The following is a 22,493-nucleotide window of genomic DNA, read 5'->3' on the forward strand; positions in this document are numbered from 1 at the left end:
GATTCATCCTGCCCCTTCTATAGTCCTTTATCCTCATGCAAAACCCTACCAACTCTGAGTGGTAGTCTTTTACACTCACTTTGCACAAGTACAAATGAACAGACAAGGCGAAGAACAACAGAGAATCTGACTCTAAATCTACATTGCTGTATTTCATAATCAACTGATTTCTACTTGAAACAACGCCGCATCAAGGAGCAGACTTGCATCAACCAATTGGGGGGTGCATTACTACAATTCTGAGAAACTGTTTATATGACAATTCATGGAATAAAATCAATGGAGAAGGAATTAATATTTAGTTGTGGCATTAAAAGACTAGAAGAGTCTGAAAGAAACAAAAGTTCAACATGGCTCCATGTACACAACTACAAAAATGCATTTTCTTCCTTATTAGAAAAGCTTTCTTGGACTGCAAAGCCAAAAGCAGCAATCCAACATCAGGAGAGCTAAAGTCAAAAACTCATAATGAACAGAAGAGATTCTGAAAAATCTAGACTCCACAAACAAAAATTGAACTATATGGATACTTTAAACTAACCCAGATAACACTAATAGAAAATAGCAGCTAAGAGCTGCTCATGTTCCAAGTTCTATTACAACTGTATTCACAGTGATTCTAAGTAACAGATTATTTTGTGACTATGGGAATAGATTGGGATTTAGATATCTGTTCAATTTTCAGCTCTACCATACACTTCCTGGATGATTTTGAGCAAGTCCCCACACTTAAAATGGCAATAATAATACATCCGTTTGCCCACTGTCTTGTTTACAAAGAAATTCTTTACAGCAGAAACCATTTCTTACTATGTGTTTGTACCGGGTCTAGCACAATGGGATCTTGATATCAGGTGAGCCTCTAAGAACAACAATAATAATACATCAAGCAAATTACACAATGTAGACCTCAGCTAGAACTCAAATACCTTCAACACATACTTCATTTAAAACTAAAATACAACAAAGTACCCTGTATTTTAAGGACCAAATATACATACCAACAGTTTCTCTCAACCATGTCCACAGTAAACCTTGCTGACACAATCACAACCAGCCCCTCACCTCTTCTGTAAGCTCACTTTTACCCTCTTTCAGTGCATTCCCTGGTGCTATATATAATCTTTCCTTCTTATTCTTATCCCTCCCCATCTTTTAGGGAAATCAACTGCCTGATGCCAATAAGATTAATCACCATTCATGCAATGAGCAAGTAACCTATCCTTATTTACAGAATTCAGAGGCTGACTGTTTGGGAAAGGCTTTTAACTACTTCCCTGCCTGTCGGCCCCTTTACTCCATCACACAGTTCCTCTCAGCTCTTTAGTATGGGACCCACTAGAAAGCTCACAATACCAACCTGTAAAGCTGGAAGGTGCTCAGATACAAATATAGTGGTGGGTGCCCATACAAAACAAGACATAGAGAGGATAAGTATTATTCAATGCTGAACGGTTATAGTCAAAACCTTTTGAATCAGAAAGCCTAGAAACTGCGTTTTTATACCAGTGGAATGCTCTTTTCAGTGGAATGAAGCATCTTTTTCCAGACCTAGATGACCGTCAGATACTGGATTTTAAAATCATGGCATTAACTATTTTTTAGACGCCATTGTAGATAATTTTAGAGGTTTATTTTACATATACTAGTTAATTAGTTATTTTTGCTCTCACTCATAAATCTATATTGCTGGATTCACAGTCTAATTAAACCTAACTAGAGTGATTAAAAGATCCTGATCAAGAGACAAATCATGATCACTTTAATAATTAGAGAACTTGCATTACCTTGAGTAGCATTACCAGTCTGAATAAAGTGAAGAGATGTGGGTCAACTCTCTCAAATACTATCTTTTTTTTTTTGCTGAAAAATATAAATTAACATAATATTTTCCTCTTCTGTAGCGGCTTCCATCTTTGAATCTCAAAGTGCCTTTCAAACATCAATTATCTTAGCTTCACAAACGCACTTGTCTATGGACCCTGATCTTTGTAAAGGCTGAGCACCTGCCTCTCTTATTTAAATTGTCACCGTTTCATTCAGGTAATTTTTTTTTAAAAAAGGTACTAAAATATAAAGGAAAACTGTTAATCTTGAGGAGCCAATGCCAAAGTCTTTTCACATGCAAAATTTCTATTGAAATCAATGGGAGTTCTGTGCATGCAATGACTGCAGAAGCAGACCTTATTTATACAGAATTTGACCAGATTTCTGGTTATTGGCCCCACCATGTATTCCTTACTCAAGAAACAGGAAATAAGAATTCAAACGGTGGCTGACTCAGATCACGTTCTGGATTACACAAACCCCCTCAAATGGAGTGGTGAGTGTCTGACATTAATTTATCAGGCATAGGCATCACTTGGAACCTCTCTTTCCCCTTCTTTTTTAATTCCTACATGTTCCCATGTATCTTGAACCCAGTCCTGCATTCCTTACTCAGGTAATACTCTGTCTGAAGTCAATGGGAGTTTTGTCTGAGAAAAGACTGTAGGCTTGGGACCCTTATCCCTTATTTAATTCTCAGCCTTTCAGTTATTCAAAATATACATAAAAGTAGGTCAAATGCAATCATGCAGAGTGAGGGTGCACTTTCTCAAGAAACCAGTAGGTGACACACATGAATGTTTTAAACCAGTCACGTCTGGCAAACTTCCTTATTTTGAAACAGCATTATGATTAGGGTCCTACCAAATTCACGGCCATGAAAAATGCGCCTCAGACACTGAAATCTGGTCTCCTCCCAGATTTCACAGGGTATACCGGCGTATCTCAAATTGGGGGTCCTGACCAAAAAGGGAGCTGCAGGGGGTCACGGTATTGCCATCCTTTCTTCTGCACTGCCTTCAGAGCTAGGTGGCTAGAGAGAGGCAGATGTTGGCCGGGCACGCAGCTCTGAACCAGCTTCCCCGTCAGCAGCAGCGCAGAAGTAAGGATGATTAATACCATACCATACCATGCCACCATTACTTCTGCGCTGCTACCTTCAAAGCTGGGTGGCCAGAGAGCAGCAGCTGTTGGCCGAGCACCCAGCTCTGCAGGCAGCAGCGCAGAAGTAAGGGTGACAATATCATACCATGCCATCCTTACTTCTGCACTGCTGCTGCTGGTAGTGGCCCTGCCTTCACAGCTGGACTCCTGGCCAGCAGTCGCCACTCTCCAGCTGCCCAGCTCTGAAGGTAGCACCGCTGCCAGCAGCAGTGCAGAAGTAAGGGTAGCAGTACTGCAACCTCCCCTACAATAATCTTGTGACACCCACCCCCCACCCCAACTCCTTTTTGGGTCAGGACCCCTACAATTACAACATCATGAAATTTCAGATTTAAAGAGCTGAAATCATGAAATTTGTGATTTTTAAAATCCCATGACCATGAAATTGACCAAAATGGACCATGAATTTGGTAGGGCCCTAATTCTGATTTTATAAATAATTAATAAACAATATTAATTCACACATAAATTTAACATATTTAATAAAGAATTAATGAAAAAGCTTTTCTAGTACACATGCAATTAAGTAAATGATCTAAGAACTTAGCACTTCCTCAAACTAATTTAAATTATAGATTAATTCAGGGGGGCTGATTCTCCTTTAGTCCTTGTCTAAACATACAAAAATTATGACACTAACTATACTAGCATCATTACTATACCCCTTGGTATGGATGTAGTTATATCAGTTTAAAGGTATAACTATTCTCATAGGGAAGACCAACAAGCTATACTAATATAAGGCACCTTTATACCAGCATATAATTGTGTCCACACATATTGGTAGAAAAATCATGCCCTTAATCAAAATATTATAACAGTACAAAATCTGTGTGTAGACAAGACTGTGTAAATCAGGAATAATTCTGCAGAAGTCTGTGGAATTACACTAGTGCAAGCAAGAGTAGACACTGTCCTGATCTTGCGCAGTTTGAATCTGGACTCAGATCCAAATCGCATGAAAATTTGATGATATTTGAATTCAGTGTTCTAATTAACTCATTGTAGTGATACATTCAACTCATAGACCAGGGTCAGAATTCAAACTTCCTGAGTTCCAGGAACAGGGGCAAGATGCATTTTTAAATTAATTAACACATTATATTTCTATTTTAATTTTGTTTCTTGGGAAAAAGAACAAATGTGGTATTTGATCTGTGACAACTGTCAGAAAACGCATTTCCCAAAACCCAAAAGAAAAGAAAAAGCCTTCTTGAAACTTCAAGATAAAACAACAGAGCACACAGGCTGTATACATAATCTCTCCAAAGCAAAGCAGTTTCTTGTCCAGCTTGAAATGCAGTTGAGATACCGCATGAGTGCACAACAGCAGAGTAAATTAACTTTAATTTTCTTCCTTTAGTGAGAGGAAAGCGAATCTGTGTTCAGTAACCTACTAAGTCATGAAAAATAAACAAAGAGTTAAACTCAGGAGGACATAGAAATCTGTTATCAAATAAAACCTAACAAGACTAGTGCAGTAAAAACACATAAAGACAGCATACTGTTACTACAAATGATATATTAATAAACCATAACATTCTGGATAGTGATTTGAATATTTACAAGTATCATGTTTAGTAAGAAGTTACTCAAACATTTATAACTACTGCATTATAGGAGCACTTGGTAGAAGATTTAAGAAGTACTTTGCACAGTTCAAAACAAAACAACACTGAAACTGTAACATACCTTCTGATGACAAAAGTTATCTCAGAATATTATTTCTGTGGCTATGGGCTACAGCCATGATGATGAGCATTTTAGAAAAGCCCTGCCAACAGATATTATGTGAGTAGACCCATTGTCTTTAATGAGAAATGTATGTGGAGGCCCTTAATTAGACAGCAAGACCCAAAGGGATAGATATCACCAAGTCTCCTAGCTATCCAGAGAAAATAAATGAAGAGCATCTGATATAAATAAATTACTGTCCACTGGCTTTGTTCTGTACTTTTTCACTGAACAGGACACTGTTCAGTTTTTGGACTTTATGTCCTGGTCACCTGTAACAGAAAAACACAAGTATTTTTCAGGGTAATATATAAAGTTCCTCAAGTTAGAGCCATCTACAGCAGTGATTTTCAAAGTATGGGTCGCAACCCAGTACTGGGGTCACGGAATGGAAGGCACTGGGTCATGGTGGCTCTCGTCAGCACTGCAGACCACACCGTTTAAAGTCCTGTCAGTGGTTCTGCCCAGATAAGGCAGGGTAGTTCCTACCTGTTTTGACACCATGCTGTGCCCCGGCAGCAGCCAGCAGCAGGTCTAGCTCCTAGGGGGCAGGGGTCACAGGGCTCCGTGCACTGCCCCCACCTCCAGCATTGGCTTTGCACTCCCATTGGCCGGGAACCAGCCAATGGGAGCTGGGGTGGGTTGGTGCCTGCAGGTGAGAGTCACACGGAGCTGCTTGCGCACCTCCACCTAGGAGCCGGATCTGCTGCTGGCCACTTCCGGGGTGCAGTGTGGTCCGCGGTGCCAGGACGAGCAGCAAGCCTGCCTTAGCACCCCTGCTGTGCCACTGACCGGGATCCACCCGAGGTAAGCTCGTGCCCCAATCCCCTGGCCCAGTCCTGAGCCCCCTCAAACCCAGAGCCCACTCCTGCACCCCAAACCCCTTATCCTCAGCCCCACCCCAGAGCTTGCACGCCCAGCCCAGCACCCTGACCTGCACCACTGATCTATGGCATTCAAGATATGCACACAACTCCCATTGATATTAACTGCAGTTTCAGTTTCATCTCCTTCCAAGACTTTTTAAACCAGAGGTGGGCAAACTACGGCCCATATCTGGCCCGCAGGACCGTCCTGCACGGCCCTTGAGCTCCTGACCGGGGCGGCTAGCCCATGGCCCCTCCCCTGCTGTTCTCCCTCCCCCGCAGTCACACTGCCATGCAGGCAGCACAGCTTGCACCTGCCCACCTCTCAGGCTTTCCCATAAGCCAGTCCTACCACTCTGAGCGGCGTGGTAAGGGGGCGGGGAGGTTTGGGTAAGGGGCAGGAGGTCCTGGGGGGGCAGTCAGGGGACAGAGAGCGGTTGGATAGGGTGGAGGTTCTTTGGGGGGCAGTCAGGGGATGGGGAGCAGGGGCCAGTTTGATAGGCATGGGAGTCCTGGGGGGCCTGTCAGGGGGCGGGGGTGTGGATAGAGGTGGGGGCAGTCCAGGGAAAGGGGGAGTTGGATAGGGGGTGGGGTCCTGGGGGGGCGGTTAGGGGTGGGGGTCCTTGGAGGGGGCAATCAGGGGACAAGGAGCAGGGGGAGTTGGATGGGTCGGGGGTTCTGACGGGGACAGTCGGGGGGTGGGAAGGGGGACGGGGTGGGGGCCAGGCTGTTTGGGGAGGCACAGCCTTCCCTACCTAGCTCTCCATATAGTTTTGCAACCCCGATGTGACCCTCGGGCCAAAAAGTTTGCCCACCCCTGTCTTAAACTGTTATGTAATGTTGCTGTGCAACGTTAAACAGTTGCTCCACTTCAGTGCTGTGTGAAAAAAATCCTGCATATAGTTTGTAAATCTATTAGTAATATTTATATAGCACTGTGGGATCCTTCTGCTAAAAGTGCTTTATAATGTCATTATATGGCTGTTGGAATCATTGTTATAGGTATTAGTAATATAGGATACCACCAGACATGAATGTAACCATCAATTCCTTTATTAAATCCAAAGGCCCAATGGTATTTATACACTTGCTCTGAACATGTCTAAAAGCCTAAATAATAAGCAGTTACTATACCCAAACAGTAACAAACATTCATAAGCATTTGATCAAAATACTCACAAAAGGATGAGCCCCAGAGATAACCCTCTTATGCTGGAGCAAGCCAGGGTATCAGAAAGAATCTGATAAATACTCCTAGCAAGCCTGGTTCTTTTATACAGTACAACAAACAAGCGATGTCGTACTGACCTTTATAAAAAACAGGTTTTGGCCAGTTTGTGGTTGACCTCTTTCTTGGCCTTGGCTGAAACAAGATATGACTGTGAGGCCTCTCTTTCACATTATCTTAAATTTATGGATCTTAAAGCTTGGTTCACCTCCTTACACAAGCCCATATTTTAAGATAACGCTAGTATGTTAGAGGTTACTATAAGTTTATCGCATCACAAGACAACTTCTCTTTGTCTGTTAGAACGAGTTTGTAATAAATTCTTAATTGTTGAGAGGCCCCTTTTCCAGAAACTTCCATTTTATCTTATTAGCCATATTCCAAGCTCAGCATCCTCTCCAGATCTTGTCTTGCTAGACGCCACTTTCTAACTTTTTAACATTTTATTCTCAAGGCCTTGTTACATTTGCTTAACCACCTACAGTCTACGCAAGCTACAAAGAACATATGTGTAACTAACCCATTTATCTTAAAATCGTCTTACAATGGCCTTAAGTGAAGAGCTCAGCTTGAGCCAGAATAGCCAGTATACCCTACCAGCACTGGCTGTAGGTGCTAATGGCCTTTCTATCCTCCCTAAGGAGTTATTTTGATTTCAGAATGGATTCCAGCCAGTACATGAATGGACAGAAAGGCCCTACAACTGAAAACTCACCCCAGGTGTGGGGATGGAGGAGGCCAATGTCAAACCAATTCAGATCCAACACTTGAGACACCAGAGAGCTGAAGGCCAGTTGAGCCTGCTTAAATTCTTGTGCTGGAGAGCCATTTTCCAATAGGGCAGAAGACACTGAGGCCAGACTTGCTGGATGAAGATCCTGGAGCCCACCAGGATAGAGGTAGATGGGAAGAAGCCAACAGTCATACTCCAGAGCATAAACAGCTGCAGAGGAGATTGGTTTGGGCTAAAGAGGTGAGAGAAGGAGACAGGGAAGACTAGAAAGGGGAAAGCAGATGGGAGTGCAGAAACATTCGTTGACTTTGTTTTCGGGTAGAGAGAACTATATCAGCTTCATATATATATATATATATATATATATACTTCCTTTTCCATTAGACACTGTCTAAGCATCTGATACAAGTGGTCAAAATAGGGGGACTACTTAGAACAGATCCATTCCTCCATCTTAATAAAAAATGAAGGCATCAGACTACATTTTCTGTGAACCTCACAAGCCTAGAGCCCAAGACAGGTCTACGGGCAAGAGTGAAAACGTAAAGTTGGATTGTCTTACCAATTGGAAATCCAAACAATTCAGCAACTCTGAGCTAGAGCCAGCTTCTACACTGCTGTGAGTTGTAGGTATATCCTGCAGCTTATTAACCGCCAGTACACTCGGGGTGGGGGAGGGGCAGGAAGGGGCAGGGGTTCAAACAACCCTGATAAAATACAATGTAGTCACCTGCAGAAATGATCACAGTGGTACCAGCTACATGAGCCTCCCAACAGCTTGGGGGCTCCGGAGGAATGTAACTCCAGAGGAATGCACAAGACAGCCCCACAGACTTATACAATTACAGAACGGTAGAACTGGCAGGGACTTTGAGAGGTCATCTAGTCCAGTCTCCTGCACTCAAACCAGGACTAAATAATAAGTAGTGCGTTCCTGACAGGTGTTTGTCTAACCTGTTCTTAAAAACTTCCAGTGATGGAGATTCCACAATCTTCTGAGGCAATTTTTTGTGCTTAACCACCCTGACAGGAACTTTTTCCTAATGTCCAACCTAAACCTCCCTTGCTGCAAGTTAAGCCCATTGCTTCTTGCCCTATCTTCAGACGTTAACGTGAACAATTTTTCACCTGCCTCCTTGTAACAACCTTTTATGTAGCTGAAAATGGTTATCACGTCCCTTCTGCCCCAGACTAAACAAACCCTGTCTTTTGAATCTTTCCTCACAGCTCATGTTTTCTAGACCTTTAATCATTTTTGTTGTTCTTCTCTGGACTTTCTCTAATTTGTCCACATCCTTCCTGAAATGTGAGGCCCAGAACCAGCCACACAAGGCTCCAGCTGAGGCCTAATCAATATAATTACTTCTTGCTTACAAGGCGCCTGCTGCTAAGGCTTCCCCCTTCATCCCAGGGCCACCGCCACCCCTGGGCTGCCAGGAGCCCTGGGATCAACAGCCGGGATTGAGCAGAGCTCTTACCCCCTCTGAGCCCGCCCACAGCCTCCTCCTGCCACCCAGCCGGCCCGGGCCCTCTCCTCACAGCCCAGTCACGTCACCCGCTCAGCCCCGCCCCCGCGCTCTCTCTCACAGCCCCGCCCCGTCATCCACTGGGGCCACGCCCAGCGCTCTTCCCTCTCTCTCCAGCTCCGTCATCCGCTGAGTCCCGCCCCCTGCTTCCGGCGGGGCCGGGCAGCTTCCGGTCTCCTCACTTCCGGTTCGCCGTGTGCGCTGCGTCTTGCCGCTGGGAGCTGCGGCCCTTTCGCCGCACGTGGCCGAGTCCTGCCGCGCTTCCCCCGGCGGCGCCTGACTCTCGCTGGCCCGGCCCGGCCCCGCACCTCTGCCCGCCATGCTGGTGCTCTTCGAGACCGCGGCCGGCTACGCCGTCTTCAAGGTGAGGCGGGGGGCCGGGGCCGGCCGCGTGCCGCCGCCTCCTCTCGCCGTTCCCCGGGCGCGCCGGGCTCGCGCACGGGGGATGGGGCGACCCGTAGCTCCCGAGGCCCCTTCTGCGGCAGGAGCGCGGGGGAGGGGGTGCGCGCGCCGTGCCCGGGGCCTGGGTCCCACCCACGTGGCTGCGGTGAGCGGCCAGTCTCCGTCAGCCGCTGGTCGCCCGGGCCGGGCCCTCACGCCTGGCGCCCCGAGCCTAGCTGGGGAGCGAGGTCGGGGGAGGAGTTGGCCTGGCTCTGGTGCGGAGTCCCGTCTCTCTGGCGTGCCCCAGGTGTGCAGGCGGCGGGAGCAGGCTCGCACGGGACCGGGAGGATTTACTCCCGCTCCCTGCCCTACGAAATCGTTGTCTGCCTCGCCTGGCTGCTTGGAGGGTAGGTGTGACCCCTGCCTGGGGCCGTGGCAATTCGTGGATGCGTCTGGCGGGGTAAAAGGGACATAACCCATCATGCAGTGTAGTGCAGGTTTAAATGCCTTTGCTAACCCTGCAGAGGTCAGCTTCTATCCTGATGTATGAGGTTTGGTTTACAGTATTCTGTTTGACTAAGTGTAATTGTAAATGTCAGGTTTCAGCGTGGTAGTCGTGTTAGTCTGTATCAGCAAAAACATTTATTCTTTTGCGTGGAGACTGCACATGGCAGAGGGGCATTGCTGGGACATGATGGCCTAGACCACATTGGAGGATGTGCAGGTGATTGAATTGGCCTCGTTAGCACTATAAAAAGTAACTTTCCCTCTGTTGATATTCACCCCTTCTTGTCAAGTGTTGAGAATAGGCCACTTCCACCTTTGTTGAATTGGCCTCCTTAGCACTGACCCCCCACTTAGTAAGGCAACTCCCATCTTTTCGTGTACTGTGTGTATATACTTGCTACTGTATTTTCCACTCCATGCATCTGATGAAGTGGGTTTTAGCCCACGAAAGCTTATGCCCAAATAAATTTGTTAGTCTCTAAGGTGCCACAAGGACGCTTCCTTGTTTTTGTAAATGTCAGTGGCCAGAGGTCTACAGCTACAACATTTCATTGTGATCTCTTGTGCTATCAAAGACTGACTTCCTGTTCACATCCAAGAACAACAAGCTGGTAATGCAGTTTTTAATTTTAACCAGCAGTTTTGGAACAAAACAAAAGCTTTCAGAATTCTATCAACTCTTAGCAGAAATTGTGGTGTTTGCCCCTGACTAGTCCTCAGTTATTTCCCTTTAAATATGCTCACATTGCATCAATTTCTGGGACTTTTTAGCATTTGTTGTAATTGATATCATGCCTGTAGTTCCTAAGTGAAAGGACTGAGGCAAATGTAATAGCAATGATACTAATATATTTTAAATACTGTATTTACAAGGTGTGTTGAATTTAAGTTCATCTGTTGTTTTTTATGTAAAATGCTTGGCTTGACTGGTGTACACGTGCATTTGCATTCTGGCTGAAATTGGGAGAATTCATCCACTATACCTGAAAAGCAAAGATTCAGTTTCTATCTTTACATAAGCAGAGATAGGCTGATGCGCCATGCTGCTGAACTGGTGTAATCTGTAACCCGTCTGCCAGGTGGAATCAGCAGCAACCAGGGCCTGGCTTAATATCTAGGGGTTCCTTTTGAACAATAGAGCACAAAACCAGTAACATGGGAAAATTACACACCATCCCCTGAATGCTTCTAAGAGGCAATACTTCCCCTCTTGCAAGCACAGAGTCTGAGTGTAGAAAAGAAATTTATAATGAAAGGAGGGGAGTCACCCGGCATTAATTTTAGAAAATGCCACCAGCAGGATTCAGCCAAAAATACCTATCTTAGAGTATGTTAAATTATTTTATGATATTTGTATTGTGATAGTGTGCAACAGCCCAGATTGGAATTGGGACATGGCCGTGCTAGTCTGAAGTGGAACTTCTTAGCTGATGTTACCTTTTGCTCTACTTAGCTGTAGCTTCCTTCTCTAGATCATAGATCATAGAATTATCAGGGTTGGAAGGGACCTCAGGAGGTCATCTAGTCCAACCCCCTGCTCAAAGCAGGACCAATCCCCAATTTTTGCCCCAGATCCCTAAAGGGCCCCCTCAAGGATTGAACTCACAACCCTGGGTTTAGCAGGCCAATGCTCAAACCACTGACCTATCCCTCCCCCCAGATGTTTCTGACTGTGCTATTGCTACTAGAGCCACATTGTCTGCCTGTAAAATGATATAGAAATCCAAAACTCAACAGAGCCAGGGCTTCATTAAAATCAGTGGTTTTCAACCTCTGGTCCATGGAGTCCTGGGGGTCTGCAGACTTGTGTAAGGCATCAACAATAGGTGACTATGAAAAATGAAGTTTCGTAAGAACAGCCATACTGGGTCAGACCAAAGGTCCATCTAGCCCAGTGTCCTGTCTTCTGACAGTGGCTAATGCCAGGTGCCGCAAAGGGAATAAATAGAACAGGTAATCATTAAGTGATCCATCCCATCACCCATTACCAGCTTCTGGCATACAGAGGTTAGGGACACCATCCCTGTCCATCCTGGCTAATAGCCATTGATGGACCTATCCTCCATGAACTTATCTAGTTCTTTTTTGAACCCTGTTATAGTCTTGGCCTTCACAACATCCTCTGGCAAGGAGTTTCACAGATTAACTGTGCATTGTATGAAAAAAATACTTCCTTTTGTTTGTTTTAAACCTGCTACCTATTCATTTCATTTGGTGACCCCATGTTCTTGTGTTATAAGGAGGAGTAAATAACACTTCCTTGTTTACTTTCTCCATACCAGTCATGATTTTATAGATCTCTATCATATCCCCCCACCCCTTAGTTGTCTCTTTTCAACGTTGAACAGTCAGTCTTATTAATCTCTCCTTATACGGCAGCCATTCCATACCCCTAATAATTTTTGTTGCCTTTTTTTGAACCTTTTTCAATTCCAGTATATCTTTCTTGAGATGGGTCAACCACATCTGCACAAAGTATTCAAGATGTGGGCATACCATGAATTTATGTAGAGACAATATGATATTTTCTGTCTTCTTATGTATCCCTTTCTTAATGATTCCCAGCATTCAGTTTGTTTTTTTGACTGCCGCTGCACATTGAGTGGATGTTTTCAGAGAACTATCCATAATGACTCCAAGATCTCTTTCTTGAGTGGTAACAGCCAATTTAGACCCCATCATTTTATATTTATAGTTGGGATTATGCTTTCCAATGTGCATTACTTTGCATTTATCAACATTGAATTTCATCTGTCATTTTGTTGCCCAGTCACCTGGTTTTGAGAGATCCTTTTGTAGCTCTTGAGTCTGCCTGGGACTTAACTATCTTGAGCAATTTTGTATCATCTGCAAATTTTGCCACCTCACTGTTTATCCCTTTTTCTAGATCATTTTATGAATATATTGTACAGGACTGGTCCCAGAACAAACCCCTGGGGGATGCCACTATTTACCTCTCTCCATTCTGAAAACTGACCATTTATTCCTATCCTTTGTTTCTTATCTTTTAACCAGTTACCAATCCATGAGAGGACCTTTCCTCTTATCCCAGGATAGCTTACTTTGCTGAAGAGCCTTTGATGAGGGACCTCGTCAAAGGCTTTCTGAAAAATCTGAGTACACTATAGCCACTGGCTCTCCTTTGTCCACATGCTTGTTGACCCCCTTGAAGAATTCTAGTAGATTGGTGAGGCATGATTTTCGCTTTACAAAAAACATGTTGACTCTTCCTCAACAAATTAGGTTCAACTATGTGTCTGACAATTCTGTTCTTTACTATTTTTTCAACCACTTTGCCCGGTACTGAAGTCAGGTTTACTGGCTTGTAATTGCTGGGATCACCTCTGGAGCCCTTTTTAAAAATTGGTGTCACATTAGCTATCCTGCTGTCATTTGGTACAGAAGCTGATTTAAATTATAGGTTACAGACTACAGTTAGTAGTTCTGCAATTTCACATTTGAGTTCCTTCAGAACTCTTGGGTGAATATCATCTGGTCTTGGTGACTTATTACTGTCTAGTTTCAGTTTGTTCCAAAACCTCCTCTGACACCTCAATCTGTGAAAGTTCCTCAGAGTTGACACCTAAAAAGAATGGTTCAGGTTTGGGAATCTCCCTCACATCCTCAGCCGTGAGTACCGATGCAAAGAATTCATTTAGTTTCTCCTCAATGGACTTATCACCCTTGAGTGCTCCTTTAGCATCTCGATCATCCAGTGGCCACACTAGCTGTTTAGCGGGCTTCCTGCTTCTGATGTACTTAATTTTTTTTTTTTTTTTTTTTTTTTTTGCTATTGCTTTTTGAGTTTTTGGCTAGTTGTACTTCAAATTCTTTTTTTGGCCTTCCTAATTATATTTTTACATTTCATTTGCCAGAGTTTATTCCTTCTTCTGTTTTCCTCATTAGGATTTAACTTCCACTTTTTAAAGGATGCCTTTTTGCCTCTCTCTGCTTCTTTTCCTTCATTGTTAAGCCATGGTGGCACTTTTTCAGATTACAGATCCCAGAAAAGGCATTCACATACATTTGACTGATGAGAGAACCAGAATACCCCAGAAGTGCTGTTACCACCATAGAAGCGCACAGTTTAGCGCCTTTCTCACGCTGTGTCAAATGCCTTGCCGAGAACTTACAACATTTATAGTTGAATTCTGGTTAGTCAGTTTTCAGCCTAAGACTTCTATGACAGTGGTCCATGGACCACAGGTTGAATTTACAAAGGGGTCTGCACCTCCATTTGACATTGTTTAGGAATCCGCAAATGAAAAAAGGTTGAAAACCACTGGTTTAAAAGTTAATTTCTGAATAAGAAGGAGGAATTGGAATTGGGGGACTCAGTAGAGGACTTCAATCTGTTGGGCATGTCTAAGAGGGCGCAGAGTATGTTGCGAGGGTGTTGTAGTTGGGGCCCCCACGGAGAATGGGGATGGAGGGACTGCCACCCAACTCCGCTCCTGGTCCCGGCTGCCAGCCCCACGCTCAGGGATCCGCTCCCAGCTGTCTGCCCGGGGTCTTGGCTGCATGCCCCATGCCTGGGGATCCTCTGCTGGATCTGTGTCTGGCTGCAGGCCTTAACCCCTGGCAGAGGGTCCAGCTGTGGCCCCAGCCTCCTCCCCCTTATCTCTGTCTGCATCCTCCACTCCCAACTCCGTGGGCCAGTGGAGCGCAGATGGGTAAGGGAGAGTGCGAGGTAAAAAAGTTTGGGGACCACTGCAATAGGTAAGGGAAGATATTAGCTGGCCCAGAGACTTTTTTTGCTTTATAGCTCTGTGGGAAATGTGTTACTGTGTTTACTTGTTTAGCTAATAGTTAAGTTAAAGAAAAAATACAGTTCAAAAGAACCATCTTGGTCTGGATTTGGAAATCTGGGAGGAAGCGAAGTGGCTCGCTCATTTGCATGGTACCCAGAATGATTTCAGCATTCCTTCTGTGTTAAATTGTAGTTGTGCTGTATTTGATTTGTGAGGACAAATCACAATGGTTTTTGAACATGGTACAAAGAACCACATTTATATCTTTGAAAAAGATTAGTTCAGTGCTCCTTTGCGTTTTACTAAGAATTCTCAGGCCCTGTCTACGCTACAAAATTGTTGACCTAAATTATGTTGACATACAGCCACCACATCAGTTGCTGCAGTTTTTCATATCCACACTACCCTCCTGTCAGTGGTGCATGTCCTTACCCGGAGTGCTTGCCCCCATTTAAGGGGACAGTGTGGCGGGGCTGACAGCCTGAGCTATCAGGCCTGCATGGGGCTCACCACTGGATCCCCCTTTCCCCAGGGCTGATGGGCTGTCAGCCCTGCACTGGACTCATCGCTGGAGCCCTCTGACAGTGGGGCTTCAGCCATGAGCCCAGTGCTGTCAGCCCTGGGGTGAGAGGTGGGGTGGCTCCAGCTGTGAGCCTGGCATGGGATTGACAGCCAACAGGCAATGTAAGTAATAGTGTCTACATGGACATTGCATTTCCCTAACTACATTGACCTAAGTGCTATGCCTCTCACGGAGGTGGAGTTATTAGGTCAGGGTAGTGGGCGAGTTACATTGGCAGGAGAAACATTGTAATGTAGACCAGGCCTTCGTGCACTGCAAATTAAGTGAATGCAGAAATATGGTGGAGAAGTATAACTGTGATCTCAACTCACCTCTGCCCCCTAAAGGATTTCTTTTTTGGACAGCAAGCTGAAATATCAGTGTATTAACCAAGTGTAATGTCTTTAAAATTTACTCTTGAGGCTGTATTGGCATGGATTTATTGTACTGCAAAGGGGGTGAGCTCTGTTTTAGAAGTGGCCTCTTTCTTCCTCAAGTAACTTGAGGCTCTCTGTGAAGGTGACTTGTTTTGTATTTTCCCATTGGTGGTAGTGTCCTTGATCAGCTGGTGTGTTCACAAAGCAGTAGTAAGTTTGGTCCCAGGTCACTGGCAATGAGACACATGCTACTAAGGCTGGCTCTTAAAAAGAGAGAGAGAATGTAGGTGTTCAGAAATGGCCTGCCTTTATTGGGGGGTGAAAAACAATACAGTAGCTGTGTTCCTGTTGAAAGTAAAATGCTGTTAACATGATCAAATATTGGTGGGGCAGAACGGGAGAGAAAATGGTAAGCAGTGGTCACAGACTGGATGGCTAAGAGCTACCCATTGACTCAGTTAACATCGGCTTTCAGGAAGGACACACCATAAAAAGTGGGGTCAGGGTTTCTATACTGGACAATGATCCCAAACATCTTTAAACATTGGTTTAATGATTCTATCTTGTATCCACAGGTCCTAGATGAGAAGAAGCTCCAGGAAGTTGACAGTTTATGGAGAGAATTTGAAACACCTGAAAAGGCAAATAAAATGTAAGCCGTTTGATGAGGGGCTGGCAGCCTGGCTTTGGAAGATAACTGCATGTTCAGATTAAGGAGCAAGGCCTTGCTTTGTTTTCAGTATAGTTCAGAGCTTTTAAATGTTAGAAGAACGATCTGACCCAAGAACAAGGGGAGATCCAGTGGAATTAAAAAGTGAGAAATTCAGAACTGATAAAAGGAAATACTTTTTCCCCACAGTATATAATTAAACTGTGAACCTCATTGCCACATGAAGGCGTTGAAGCTGAAAACGTAATGTTCTAAAAGGGATTGGACATTAAAATGGATATAAAGAGTATCCTAAGTTTGACAAACTTTTGGAAGATATATTAAACTTCAGTCTTCAGGGGTTAAGCCAGTCAGAGTATTAGAGATCAGGGTGAAACCTAACATGGGTGGGTGTGGCTATAGCAGAGTATCCTACATCTGCCCACTGCAGGCTTTTTACACCTTCCTCTGAAATGTCTGATGCTGACCACTGTCAGACAGGATGCTAGCTTAAATGGACTTTGGTCTGGTCCAGTTGTGCAGTTCTGATGTTTCTGAAAAGACGTTGGTCTCACTCAGCCTTGCAGCATAAACCTTGAGCTGCTGTTGGAGATGACGCAAGTGCAATTCAGTAAGTTGAGAGGATAGCTTTATCTGGGACCTTGCTTCTGTTAAAGATAACACAACTTTTTCTGACACAGATTAATCAGAATTGGACTAGAGTCAGAAATCTGGGTCTGGAGATAGTTGTCCTGGGTCGCGATGGCTTCTTAAGTGCAACTCTTTAGATAACAGAAAGGAAGATTACACAAGGAGGAGGAAGTTGGGCCTGAGGAGGTGTCACAGCTGATGTAGTTGGGAACTGTCCATAGGCTACTTGGACCTGGTAAACTAATGGGGATTAGAAAATCCTTCCATACACACATGAATGTCAGTAGGTGTTCTCATACCCCATCCCCAGAGCCAGTGATATGCATTTAGTGTGACTGTTTTCCACCCCTTACCTTTCAGCCTCAACAGTGTATTCTTGGTGCATGCTCCCAGCATGGCTGTTCTCAGCTTCTCACCCAGAAGGGTAGGGCTTCCCCAGATGTCTGTTCATGTGGAGGGGCAGGGAGGAGTCTGACACCGCGGATTGTGGGTCACACATAGGAAGGGAAAGTGGGGCCATCTTGTGTTCTCACCCCATATCCTTGCCACTTGCTCCGCCACCCATTTATTCCTGCCCCATTATCCTCTCTCCCCTCTCTGCAGTCCCAGACCCCTTACCCCCTAATTCCCCATCCAAGTGAACATTTGTATGTGTAATTTATTTTCTTTTCAAAAATAGTTTGAGCCTTCTGAATTTTCTGCTATACTTGGATTGTTTCCTCCAAATAAAAAACAAAACAAAAAACACAGATTGTAGATACATGCCTTCATTCTTCTCCCCCCCCCCCCCCCTGCCTTTTTCATCAAGGCCAAATTAAAACTTACAGTGCCAGGGTGTTGCTCAGGTTTGGCTGTAATATGTCCCCTTGACTCATACAGGTTTTGTGAGTCGTGGCTACCTAGCATTCCTCTTGGGCACTGTTTGCACATGTGCAGTGTAATCCATTTGGCTTTTGTGAGTGTTAGGAATGTGCCTATCTGAAGAGCTAAACTTTTTCAAATGCTGGTTTCAGTATTGCTCCTCCAAGGGGTAGTGGGTGCCATGCAAAATACAGAAAAAATACAGAAAATACAGGGGAAAAAAATACAATCTGTTAACTTTAAGAAAAGTTGTTTTGGGGGGGGCCTGTATCTCAGGAATCCCTTGGTCAAATGATCCCAAATTTGGATGTCTACCTTGTGCTGCCATGAGAGTCAGTAAATTTCAAGGAAATCCAAGTAACTGGAATGTAGAGCTCTTAGAAGAGTCAACCTGGAAACAAAGAGTTTTGTAACCTCAACTCTAGTAGACCTGGTGCTCTGCTACAGTAGAGAGCATATTCTAGTTAATCAAAGGAGTAGTGTTGAAATCTGAATAGTTGATGTCTTTTAAATATGAACTGCAAAACAAAAAGATGGCCTCACTTTTTTTTCAAATTTTTTGTATGTATTTTTTCATTAGAAATAGTAGGTGTTGATTTCTCACCTCTTTGGAGGTCTCTAGCAAGATCTTTGTGGGACTTGGGTGATGAAATAACAGGGGTCTGAAAGCTGACCTACAGTTCCAAGACTCGGACTCCCTTTCCCTTCATGTGGAGGTTGGGAGATCTGAAAATCAAACTTCAGCCTCCTGTGATGTTCTAGGGAAGTAGGTATTTATGATGGGGGTTTGGGAAGTTAACACAGATGCTATGCATCATAAAGGAAGAGGGAAGGACCGGGATATTCTATTGTAAACTTGAATATAAAAATACATTTTCTCTTCTCTAGAGTGAAGTTGAAACACTTTGAAAAGTTTCAGGACACAACAGAAGCACTTGCTGGTAAGTAAAGATGAGAAAGTTAACTCTGAACTTTGCAGCTGGGTTCTTTCTGAAAAGAACCAATCACATATTTTCATTATATGCCTCATACTCTCCTCTCACCCTCTTATTATGTTTTCATTGTTTATCTTTTAGATTACAGTTGCTTCAGAACAAAGAACATAACTATTTGTTTTCTGGGGCAGCTGCCATGCCTCTGGACACTAGATAAAAATATTGAAATCTAGTTATTTGCTCCTGTGTTTATGGTCATGAGTGCACAAATCAGTAGAGAATAGAACCCTGTTGTCAATGATGTATTGTCGTTGGTACTGAATTCTAATGATTTGATTCAACGTTTCGTCACTACCACTGAGACAACAGATAAAATGCTAGTAATAAATGCTTTAGGGCTGTTTACGCTGCACTCCGTGGCAATGTATGATGGATATGTTTGTGTATTCAATAAATGCCTATTTCTCTATGATCATGAATTCCTGAATTATTTGTAGGTCTCATGCAAAACCTGCCACTTGAGTGATTCTTAGGAATTAAGCACAAAAGCATTATAGGCTCTGAATAATCTGAACTGAAGTGATAGAAGAACATAGGCTAATAGTTATTTACGGGTGGCCTGACTCCTGTTCTTGAATGCAGTGTTTTTGTGTGTCCATAACAGTAAAATCAGTTGATAAATGTCAAATGTAGCATTTTGGCCAAACAATGAGTCTCACTACATTAGAGTTGTTGGGATCACTAGTATAAAAAACAAAACAAGGAAAGGAGACCACCTTTAAACATGGGATGCAATGAAATCATAACTGAGATTGAAATTCTTGTTTTTTCCCCACTTACGTACGTGCACACTATCTAGCATGAGTGTGGCCTTGTTATAGCACTGGGTGCCAGGAATTCCTGGATTCTAACTGCACTAACTGTTACTGTGATACTGAAGCTGTGTGAGTTGGGCAAATCACCCAGTTTCTCTGCCTTAGTTGAGGAATCTGTGAAATCAGGGATATTTAAACTACCTAGCTCACATGATTATTGCTATGATGGATTTGTAAATTGTTTTGAAGAGAAGTGATAAATATGTAGCTAAGCATTATTTAAATATCAAATGATTTAAGAACTATCTGTCAGATTTAAGGTTACATAGCTAATGTCCCAAATAGCAATGATGAGAGGGCATTTATCACAGCAGTTACATTTGTTCTTCTATTTCTTTCTTTCAGGTTTTTTTAAAATAATGGGTCACTGGGTTCTGCTTCACACGCTAGGCTGTAAATGTTGTACCAATCACAGAAGGTCACTGGAGCATGGAGTGAACGTGTCAAGGGAGTTGCATAAGTGTCCTCTTAAAATATGCCATGTGGGTTTGTGAAGCTTTTATAGATTTATTTATACTTCAAAATAAAGATTCTTTTTAAAACTCCTCAAATCCACATCACATACCTTAAAAAGGGCCATATCTGACTTCTGCCATCCCCACAAATTGACTTCATGCTTCAGTGGGCTTTCATGGATATTGCAACATCATCAGCGGAGAGTAAATACTGGACTATTGCCTGTGGTGGCTGGTGATGTATGACTTCAGGGGGTCTGAAAATGGATTGGGTAACTCAATTATATGCCAAATCTTCTTAGAGTTGCTTCTGGGGATGTTCAGTATATCTCTGAAGTTGGTGGACTGTTATCTTTAACAAAGTTGGCAGAATTAGGAGTCAATCCTGGTGTTTTTCCATATATAGGGAGGAGGGAAAAATTAGAGGAGAAATATTCTCAAATTAAGAACAGCAAATGTGCTAACATTTTACGACATTCATTTAAATGACCGCAGGGTCAAAAAATTTCAACTGCAATTTTGGTTAGTATAGTAGCTTGCAGAGGTGTGAATGTAAGTGTACAGCCTTGTGTATCAAGTTGGACATGGTATTTTTAATACCTGTTAGATTTTAGAAAGCTTTGTTTGTTTGTTTATTTAGCCACATCTTTGTTCTCTTCTTTCCTCTACAGCATCCACAGCTCTGGTTGAGGGCAAGCTCAGCAAGAACTTGAAGAAAATTCTAAAGAAGATCGTGGCAAAAGATGCCCATGAACAGCTGGCCATAGCAGATGCCAAACTCGGAGGTGTCATAAAGGTGAAAACTGACTTTGCTTCTCTAATTTGGTTTTATTCTGCTGAGATGTTATGAATAAGGGCCTTTGTGTTTTGTGGTCCTGTAGCCATGGAGTGTGCTGCAGATTGAGCTTTCATTAGAAAAAAGTTTCTAGTTCTTAGATGGAAAGAGAAATTTTCAGATGTGAGCTGAATATAATTTGATAGGATGTTGTCTGCTCTGCAAATGGACAAAACTGAAACAGCACTCGGATGTGCACACTTCTTGTTTTCTCAGTGGGGTATCAGCTGTGAAAGCAGACAGCATAAATACAAACTGTTGCCCTACTGACCTTATTTATAGAAACATCCAATTGATGTGCTTATTCACTGTTGGTTGTTATAAGGGTTGCTGGGAATTCACATTCCCCATAATCCCCAAATATGTGCATGTATTCTCCAGCCCTTGTCTGAAAGGGGGGGAAGTATAGAGGAGATGCATTAGGTTTATATTCTAAAATCCTCACTTGTCTCTGCGATTTCAAAACCCAAACCATCTCTCATTCCTTCCTCAGAACCAGAGCCAGCTACCGAACCCTCTGCTTCCTACTGTGTTCTGTTCAATGACACAGTTGTAGGTGATGGTTAGAGAAAACTGCTTAAAAATTAGTATGCAGTGTAGAACTAATCACTTACACAATCCTGGTGTTGCCCCAGAGCTTAGGGGCAGAGTACACAGGACCTTATTACAAGTCCTTGTTGCTCCTGATATCAGGATGTTAAAGTGCAAAATACATATGATTATTACAGTAGTGGAAATCCTGATGTTTATTACCCGTGAAGGTTGTCACTGCTTCTGACTTTTTGCCTAGCATAAATGGGTAACAATTATACCTTAGTAGGAGAAAAACTATAAATATATAGTAGTATTGAAAGAGAATTTGTAAGAGGATTTAATTAACTTGGTTAACACCTAATATTCACCTTAATTTTATAGGACAAGCTGAACTTAAGTTGTATTCATAGCCCAATGGTTACTGAACTGATGAGAGGAATTCGTTCTCAAATCGAGGGGCTTATCACTGGCCTTCCATCGCGGGAAATGGCAGCTATGTGTTTAGGATTGGCGCATAGGTAAGTTGCCATTGAAGTTGTACTTCTGTACTTTCCACCAGCTTTATTCCATTCCTGCATCCTTGGACACCCAAAACTCCCTTTGATATCAGAGGGAGTCTGGGGTGTGAAATGAATACAGGATTAGGCCCAAAGTCTAAGCACATTAATTTGGTTAAATCTTGCTCTAGAAGCAAGCTCTTGCAAGGTTCACTGGGTGGGGCACCATAGGTGCCAGTCAGACCTCTCAATATGTGCTGTAGCATTAACCTGAGTTGAGTAGCTTTTTCTTGTATATTACGTATGCAATTGAGTAGTATCTTCTTTAAAATGCAGTCATTGACAATATGAAAATTTAATTTTAAATTAATCCAACACCACTGAGATCTGATACCTCAGTGCTTAATGTAAATGTTGGACTCAGTGTTTCATGGAGATATGTAATTTATATCTCCATGACTGTACATATCCCAGTGGTACATAATATAAACATTAAATAAAGGCAGTGTTCTTGACTGTAGATTTAAGCAGAGCAGTAGCTCTGC

The 22,493-nt window shown here is 43.3% G+C and overlaps 1 protein-coding gene across 1 annotated transcript in view; it reads left to right on the forward strand.

Moving 5' to 3' along the window:
• The first annotated feature begins 9,245 nt into the window (after positions 1-9,245).
• NOP58 (NOP58 ribonucleoprotein) overlaps positions 9,246-22,493 on the forward strand; it is a 36,201-nt gene continuing 22,953 nt past the window's right edge. Inside the window, exons 1-5 of the mRNA XM_084644000.1 lie at positions 9,246-9,442; positions 16,232-16,308; positions 18,706-18,758; positions 20,754-20,878; positions 21,833-21,969. Of these exons, the coding sequence (XP_084500126.1) occupies positions 9,398-9,442; positions 16,232-16,308; positions 18,706-18,758; positions 20,754-20,878; positions 21,833-21,969 (437 nt within the window). The 5' untranslated portion in view covers positions 9,246-9,397. The remainder of the gene's footprint in view (positions 9,443-16,231; positions 16,309-18,705; positions 18,759-20,753; positions 20,879-21,832; positions 21,970-22,493) is intronic.

The sequence above is a fragment of the Lepidochelys olivacea genome (assembly GCF_965140295.1).
Source record: "Lepidochelys olivacea isolate rLepOli2 genome assembly, chromosome: 11".
NCBI lineage: Eukaryota > Metazoa > Chordata > Testudines > Cheloniidae > Lepidochelys > Lepidochelys olivacea.